Below are 8644 nucleotides of genomic sequence, written 5' to 3' on the forward strand. Positions count from 1 at the left end.
GAGCAATAAGAAATTTTAAGAAAGTGCACTATATCATAATTTATAGTAAAGTGTATTAAAGCATCGTTAGTTAGTCACTTATTTAGTTTGGAGCTGTATCATCTGACACTGTGGAAACATTTCCTCCAGCTTCAGCACAGAATGTTAAAAACAGAACAGAACTATTAATGAGAACAAACAGTAGGAACACAGTATCAGCAAACATCATGGCTTAAAATGGAGAGTAAAAATAAAAATAAATAAAATAAATTAGTAAAAAGGATTTCCTGTTGACGTGTTATTGGTCCTTACTTGTCTGCAGCACCTCCAGGATGTTTCTTATATGTTTCTGGTTATTTTTCCACCAATTTTAGTTTCTGTCAGTAGGAAGTTCAAGTTCAACTCAGTGTGTTTGTTTGTTTTTTTCAAACTGATACTTGACCTTGAACACCTTTTAAAAAACATCTGTCAATAAAGCGATGATATAAAATGCTTATATTAGTACTGAAAAACCCTGCATACCCACTTTACAAATATAAATAATTATATAAATCCACAGCTGAACTGGAGGAGCAGCTGATCTAGTTCACTCATGTGTTTCTGGACTAAGAGTTGGAGCAAATACCTTATGATTCAGTGATGTTTGTTTTTGTTAAATATTTTGTAGATCCAAGAGTGAGTTTGACTCATGATGATGATGTTCAATTAAACAAAGTTGGTCACAAATTCTTCAAAGCTGTTTATTAAGAATATATTCACTTGGACTCATCAGAGAGGCTTGTGATCCAAGGGAGCCATCAACTGGACAATTACTGACATGACAACAAAAAAGCTAAGTACAGAGGGGGGAACAGAGGTGAAAATACTTGCTTTAAAGGATTGTAATGTTTCCTTTTAAAATAAGTCTCTAAGGTCAGACAAAGTGACAGAAACTCATAGCATTCGACCAGCCCAATGACAAAACTATAAGTTGTTTTTTAACATCTACTTTTTCATCTATTTCGTACGGAGCCCCGCAGGGGACATGGGAAAAAAAAAATTAAGACGGACTTTTGCGAGATCTCGCAAAACTAACTCGAGATCTCGCAAAACAAACTCGGGAAAAGTTGAATTCTCGCAAAAGTTGAATTCCAACAATGGCGGCAGCTACTTCGTTGTAATATTACTCTTTCTGGGTCACAAAATACACTTTTAAGATATTTTCAGGAGTGAATGTAGTTGTGTAAACGCCTGCTCGGTTTACAAGACATCAAAAGTGCTCCGACGTTTTCGGAGATCTGACACCCACCATCTCGAAGCTAACGGGAGGTCGAGACCTACTACAGCCGGGAGGAACACCGCTGTCCCGGCACATCGTGCCTCAACCTCTATGGGATCAGAACGATGCCACCTTGAAACGAAACCGAAAAAAATATTGAAACCGAAAAAAAATATTGTAACTGAAATAAATGTACTGAAAAATCTTGTATTGAAACCGAAAAAAAAAATTGATAGTGAAAAACAATTAATTGAAACTGTAATTTTTTTGTTTTCGCTTACACTTTTTTTTTTCAGTTTCAATCCATTTTTTTTCGGTTTCAAACCATTTTTCGGTTTCAATCCATTTTTTTTCGGTTTCAATCCACTTTTCGGTTTCAATCCATTTTTCAGTTTCACTCTGCTGGCACTGTTTTGGCGTCTGGGGGGGCGGGGATTCCGACCCGCATGTATTTGCATATATTATAATGCTGACCAATGACTGGAGAAAACACTGACGACGCGGCTGCGGTCACGGACAAACTTGCACGTGTCTGTTCGGGAATGGCAGATGCTGAGAGGTCTAGCGTTTACATTACCGACTATTTCAAAGTGACAGCCTGAGGTAAATTCTTCTTCAGTAAATTGGACTACCGGACAGGAGGACCTGAGACCCCACCGCACTATTTTTGGTAAGTTAAATGTGTTTGTAAACTAATCCGTAATTTAGGTCCTTAGCTAGCTACCTAGCTAGCTAAGGACCTAGCTAGCTAAGATGATCACTTGGCTGTTGGGGAAACTTGTTTTGTAAAGTTCGTTTAGCTAACCCGTGCAGGTGAATGAATTTACCCTGACTAAAGAAATCAAGAGAAACGCACCAGGCTGCTCAGTGACTAACCACGGTTACTGTACTTTTATATGAGTATTATACTCTAAGAGCAACAGGCTGGACTCTGCTTTTGCTCCTGTGCAGAGCTGATTATTAAATATGTGCAAACAGCAGCATGTTTTCTGTCGCTTTCCACATGTGGAACGACATTAACGCCAACTTTTAAAAACCTGGAACTTCAGTAACCCCTCATTAGTCAATAGCTACGAATTAAATAGCAAAGCCCGATACTTATGTACTGAAACCAACTACTTCCGCTTGTCAGCTTAAGTTTAAATGTTACATTTTTCCTCTGATTATTTTTTTAGCATTTTTTTTTACTCAGCTTGTTACAAATATTCAGGTTAAAAAACTGTCCTAATTATTTTTAATGAATTATGTTCACAAAGTCACATGTGCAGTACTCTGTACAGCTTGCATCCTTTAGGACAAATAATTTGAAACATTAATATTTCTTGTTCAATACTGAGCTGATAACACCTCTGTATGTTGTGACCAGGATGCAGCAGCAGACTGAACCTTGACTGAAACCTGCTCCATCATCTCATCTTTGCAGATGTCCATTTATAAAGCATCAACAACTCAAAGGTAAACATGATATTAGAAAATGTGTTAGTATATAAGGCCTTTAAAACAAATAAAAAATAAACAGCTGTCGGCAGAACTGTAGGACTGGACAACTTCAGATCCCGAGTGTGTGAGGACAGAAGGATCAGCTCTATTTCAGATTTGAGAGATAATCTTTATATTTCAGTTTGTGATGATTCTGTTCTGTTTGTGATTACAGGAGCCGTCCTCAGATTCAGACCTCAGCACCACCCAGTGACAGCAGACAGATCATCTTATATCTTCAATCTTTGTAGTAACTCCAAAATTAACTGAAGAAAACAGTACAAAGGTTAAAGTACCACATGTGCTGTCAGTGAAAGCTACAGCTGTTTTATTGATAAATTTAAAGACAAAAAGTCAAAAGGATTAATCACTCATGTAACTGTGTCACTATACATCAGCATTAACAGTACCTCAGTTTGGTGTTTCAGAAAACTGCTGATCTCAGACCTGCACAACTTCTGTTTTAAACACTGAATGTACTCAGCTACATGAAGGGCACATGAGGTTTTCTCTGACACAATTAAATAAAACCTGATTAAAGTCAAAGGTTGTTACTTGTATTTGAACTAAAAACTTGATCTGGAATTCTTTCACTGTTTTTTGACAATAGTGTGTTATTTATCATAAAGTAGTTCAGAGTCATTCATACCAGAGTAACCAGAGAGCACAACATATATTTAACTTTCTACAGGACTTAAAGCTATGATATTATGTAAAAGTCCAGAGCCTCTGAGGATTATCTGAGTACTTCTAACATTACACAAAGCAAAGGTCTCCATCAGTGTTCATGAAATGCTGGGTTTATCCTTCTTGTGAGGGAGCTGTTGGTGAGGATCACGAGCCCTGCTTGATCCCGGCGATGAGTTTCAGTCTTCCTGGTGTTTCTGAAATGATGCCTCTCACTGTGGGGCAACAGAATATCTGGCACAGGACAGCTGTAATGAAAGAAATTGAATTAGTTTTGAAAAAAAAAATCTTGGAAATGCCCTATATGTGAGAAGCAGATTTTGTATTTACTTTTCTTTTGCCAATCAAGATAACTAGAAGTATAATTTTCACCATACAATTACTAACCTTGTCATCTCCTGCACTGTCTGTTTTGGGCTCTGGGCTTGTCCTTTCCAGCGCTCATGAGACTGCTTTTGGTGCACTGTGGTATGAGGTGCTAACCTGTTGACAGTGTTGGGAAGGTTAATTTTAAAATGTATTCCACCAAAGATTATAGAAGTAATGTATTCTGAATACTTTACAACTACATGAATGTACTATTGCTGTGTGATTTATTACTCTTACTGAAGGCTACTCGCCATACCAATACCAACTAGATGTTAAAATCTTAATATAAATGAGTAACAGTAGGTGGACATTAGGTAAGGCTGCACTTTTTTCAGCGATCTCGTGTAGAAAACTATTCAGCGCATATATAAAACTGGTCAGCGGCTCCGAACCGTAGTAAAGGGACCTCTGGCTAATACATCATGTCGGGCTTGTAGCTGAAAACTAGCTTTACTTTGTTGTCTGGGTCAACTTTGCTAGCGAGAGACAGAGAGAGGCGTTGAAAGGCTGCTTATTGTTTCGGAGGAAAACAGGAACACAGTGTACAGTCCAGTCTTAACAGCTTTCTTACAGCTGGGCTCATCAGGCACTCTTTTTGGCTGCAGTGGTTATTATTATATTTACATGCTTCCAGCTCCCGTTTCTGCTCAGTGACAGCTCGTTCTTTTCCTTTTTCTCCCTCCCTCGCTCACAGACACACAACGGGTATGGCAGTCCGTTCTCCCTGCAGCACGGACTACACTGCCCATGAGGCTACATTGTTTAGGGCGATGCCTGTAACACTCTGCTATTGCCTTCATATTAAATCATTTTTGTATAATAATTTTTAGAGGCTCTTATTGCGTGTTTTGTTTGGGTTTCCACCGGCGTGGAATTACCAAAAATAGAGAGACCATAGCCTAACATATGAAAAAGGAAAATACCGCCATGTAATCCATTTATTTCAACAAACTAACTGTGTTCTCAATATCACCTATTGAACAGTAACGGATACATTTACTCATATTTTGTATTTTAAATACGTAACGCCGGTGCATGTATTAGGTTACTGCCCAACACTGCCTGTTGATGAGATCTTGTGCCGTTCCTAAAACACCGGCCTCCAACTCCTAAAGAGACACGGGTGTACCTAAATTTAGCAAATATTAGCTTCAGGCTAGCTTGCTACGACAAATAGGCTAATACCAGCACTTTACCACAACTTCACCAGCTGTAGCTGTAAAAAAAACTAAACTAATGTCCAGTCCAGTGGGACAGCAAGGAAAGATGACAAAAAATGATTACTTACTTGCGGTTTGGAGGGTCAAGCTGAAATTGAAGCAGCCATTGAATGACGGGAAGAGAGAAAGATGGCAGCTTGGTCAGCACTAGTGGCCTCTATAATGTATGCAAATATATGCGGCCCGGAATCCCCGCCCCCCTCCCTGCGCGCACCCGGATGCCAAAACAGTGCCAGCAGATTGAAACTGAAAAATGGTTTGAAACCGAAAAATGGATTGAAACCGAAAAATGGTTTGAAACTGAAAAATGGTTTGAAACCGAAAAAAAATGGATTGAAACCGAAAAATGGATTGAAACCGAAAAAAAAAAATTGTAAGCGAAAACAAAAGAATTACAGTTTCAATTAATTGTTTTTCACTATCAATTTTTTTTCCGGTTTCAATACAAGATTTTTGAGTACATTTATTTCAATGACAATATTTTTTTTCGGTTTCAATATTTTTTTCGGTTTCGTTTCAAGGTGGCATTGTTCTGATTCCATAAAACCTCCCGGTCGGCTTCGAGCTGGCGGCCTCCGAAGAATGCGGCTAAAACTTTTGCGAGATCCCGAGTTTGTTTTGCGAGATCTCGCAAAAGTCCGTCTTAATTTTTTTTCTCCCATGTCCTCTGCGGGGCTCCGTAATTTCGCAGTCACAGTCAAAGTATAAACATTGGCACGCTTTGTCTTGTGATTCTGCTGCTAAAAAAATACCATGTGCAAAGTACCGGACTTTAAGGCTTTGACTTGATGCCAATGGCCTGAGGAGGACAGTATTACCCTTGGACATGTGTAGTCTGCCGTCTATTCAATAGAAGAACAAGAAGCGCGGAAATGGCACAACTCGTATCGCACAACTGTCTTCAGTTTCTGGGAGAGTTTAACAACGAGAGACTGATGATGCAGAAGAAATCTCCGTGGTTAAAAACATTAAAAACAGTCGTCCAGGATGATGAGATCAGCCATTGGCTCAGACTGCTGTATATCAGCCGGAGACCCGAGATTAAGTCACGCAGCAGGTATGTAAAACTGTGATGTTCTCAATGAACTAACACAGGAATGATCTGAGCTCAGTCTGTAAGCTAACAGGCTAAAATCAGAGAGCAGCTAATCAAACAAGTGCGTCCCTTTTTTTAAAGGTAAACTTTTAACAATAGACATTCATGAGACACATCAAAATCAAACAGGGAGGGAAAGCTTCTGTTCTCTGCACTGTGCCACAGTTCGCTGTCTGCTTCGGTTCACGATGCCTCACTCCGGGGCTACAGACAGTTCTCTGCCGCCTGTGGTGCTCCTCACCTCCGTCTGCACCCAATGTGTGACCCCCTCAGTGTTGCCAACTCCCCAGTAAGGAAAATCGCTATTGGTTGTCCTAAAAGTCGCTAGAAGTCGCCATATGACGTCATCGCTTAATTTGCATAATTGGTCATGCTAATATAATTGTAACCTACATTGTTGGAGAGAGAAATAACATCGTGGAAGAGACATAAAATGAGTAAAAAACGTCCTAAATGCATTTAGAGTTTATTTAGAACTACAAATTAAATTTATTTTAGCAATTATTGTTTTTTAATGTCACAATTCCAACCCTGCTCCTTTATCCGGGCTTGGACCGGCAAAAGTGACCCGAAATAGGCACTCTGGTGGAGTTACTTTGTGTGTGAATAGCAGCTGGGGGAGGACTATCCTCTGCCCATGAGCACTTTGGCACGGGCGAGGTGCCCACGGCAGCACCGCTGCTTGTTGAGAGTAAGAGCGCGTTTTCACGTCAAAAAGTCGTCATAAATAAGTCTCCAATAACACCAGAAAAAGTCGCCAGATTTGTCGCTAGTCGCTTTTTAGAAAAAAAAGTCGCTAAGGGGGTCTGAGAACTCGCTAAATATAGCGACAAAGTCGCTAAGTTGGCAACACTGGACCCCCTCCCTCCCCGAACAGTCGGGGGTGAGCGCACTAACGTGTGCGGAGGTTGCCGTTTTAATGAGTGTTTGCTGGAAAACAAAAAATAAAAGGAGTCTGCAAGAAGGATTTGTACGTTTTCACAATGGGGGAGTTTGCGTAAGTCCTAGTAAATAATTTTCTGGAGTGTGTACGTTACACATGCTAATTTTTAAAATTGTTTTTATTATTTTGCTAGCTAGCAAACTCGTGGGATAAAGGATTGAAATGTACTCAGTGTGATGCAATACGGTGCCGCTATTATAACAGTTAGTTATTGCAGGGTAATTTATGGAATATGCTGTGAATTTAACCAAGATTACACGGCAGTAGCAGTATTGCGAGTTACTTCCCCAAAGTGAACACTTTAAACGTTAGCCCGATGCTTAACTAGCCAACTCAAGCTTTCTGATTGAATGCTAAAAGCGGCGTAGTCACCGAATAAATAGAATATTGATTATATTTTTGTGTATTGCTGCAGTTTTCTCAAGTTTTAACTTGGTGCTTTTGGCAACCTTAGGGGGAAATAATGGTAATATGGCTGATCCATATGGACACAAAGAATATAGACTTTTTTGTGCTACCGAAGTTTCCTCGCTTTCATTCAAAATCTGTTTATCGTTAAACAACTTAAACATAATTGCCTCAAACTCACATCAAGGCCTGTGGGACACTATCAGCCACTGAGACAGTAGATAAATGACTATTTCAAAGGGAGACGGACAATACATTATAACTGTATATAATAATATCACAGATGATTGATTAAATAGGTTTTTGAAAGATGCTTGTGCATTCTTCAAGTCTTATATGTTGAATTGAACCGAGTATGTCATCTGTTCAAAGCCCAGTCAGTGCTGTGTGTGTGTGTGTGTGTGTGTGTGTGTGTGTGTGTGTGTAGGTGCGTCTCCGTATCCTCCCCAGTTCAGAGCAGGAGATGCTGTATAACTACTATCCACTGATGGCTGGTTACCAAACACTACCACAGCTCAACATCAGCCTGCCACGTTGCCCCAACTTCGGTACTCAAGCCCTGAAACGCTTCCTGCCCCAGCGAATCTTCGTCAAGGTAACACACATAGAAACCCATAAACACCAAGGTAACCGTGGAGATGTTTTCTTTGTTGGGCTGAAGCATCGTTTCTGTCTTTCTCCACAGCCTCAGGGTCGACAGTTGGATGACTCCATTGCTGCAGCTTGAGGAGAAAATGAAAGTGTTTCTTGTAAATACAAAGAAAAAGCAGCATTGTGTGCTGCAGGTTGTTCTAGATGTATGATACCACAGAGATTGACATTATTGACACTATTTGCTTAGATCATCTGTTGACCAAACACCAGCAAGAATCGAGCACCAATGATCATTTAACAGCTAAGATCATGTGTGAATCTGATGTGAGCTTTATGGACATTTGAGGAAAGTTTAATATATGAATAGGATGTGATGAAGATTTGATTAAACTGAAGTGATCGAAACCTGCTGTGTCTACAACCGTGAAAGTGTGAGACAATTGTACATACTTATAAATGGCTACATTATATCGATGAAGTTGAGGGTCATAATGTTCAGAAGTGGGAAAAGGCTTAGTTGGTACTGAAAGACGGTATAGAAAAGGTAGACATCTGTCGCTATTGCCCATTTTCTTTTGGTTCATGGATTTTAAGCACTAGTAATGTGATCA

The 8644-nt window shown here is 39.7% G+C and overlaps 1 protein-coding gene and 1 long non-coding RNA gene across 2 annotated transcripts; both read left to right on the top strand.

Moving 5' to 3' along the window:
• The first annotated feature begins 1743 nt into the window (after positions 1-1743).
• On the top strand, positions 1744-3253 carry LOC148097473 (uncharacterized). The gene is made up of 3 exons (XR_015716803.1): positions 1744-1907; positions 2604-2692; positions 2892-3253. It is a non-coding gene; the product is annotated as an uncharacterized LOC148097473 (long non-coding RNA).
• A 2343-nt stretch (positions 3254-5596) lies between these two features.
• LOC148097474 (trafficking protein particle complex subunit 11-like) lies at positions 5597-8438 on the top strand. Its single transcript, XM_087832171.1, has 3 exons — positions 5597-6049; positions 7890-8034; positions 8125-8438. Exons 1-3 carry the CDS (start codon positions 5865-5867, stop codon positions 8164-8166), a joined length of 372 nt encoding a protein of 123 aa, XP_087688297.1. The 5' UTR covers positions 5597-5864; the 3' UTR covers positions 8167-8438.
• The last annotated feature ends 206 nt before the right edge of the window (positions 8439-8644 follow it).

This window comes from Neolamprologus brichardi, chromosome 18 (genome assembly GCF_056152115.1).
Source record: "Neolamprologus brichardi isolate AB-2024 chromosome 18, ASM5615211v1, whole genome shotgun sequence".
In the NCBI taxonomy this organism is placed as follows: Eukaryota; Metazoa; Chordata; class Actinopteri; order Cichliformes; family Cichlidae; genus Neolamprologus; species Neolamprologus brichardi.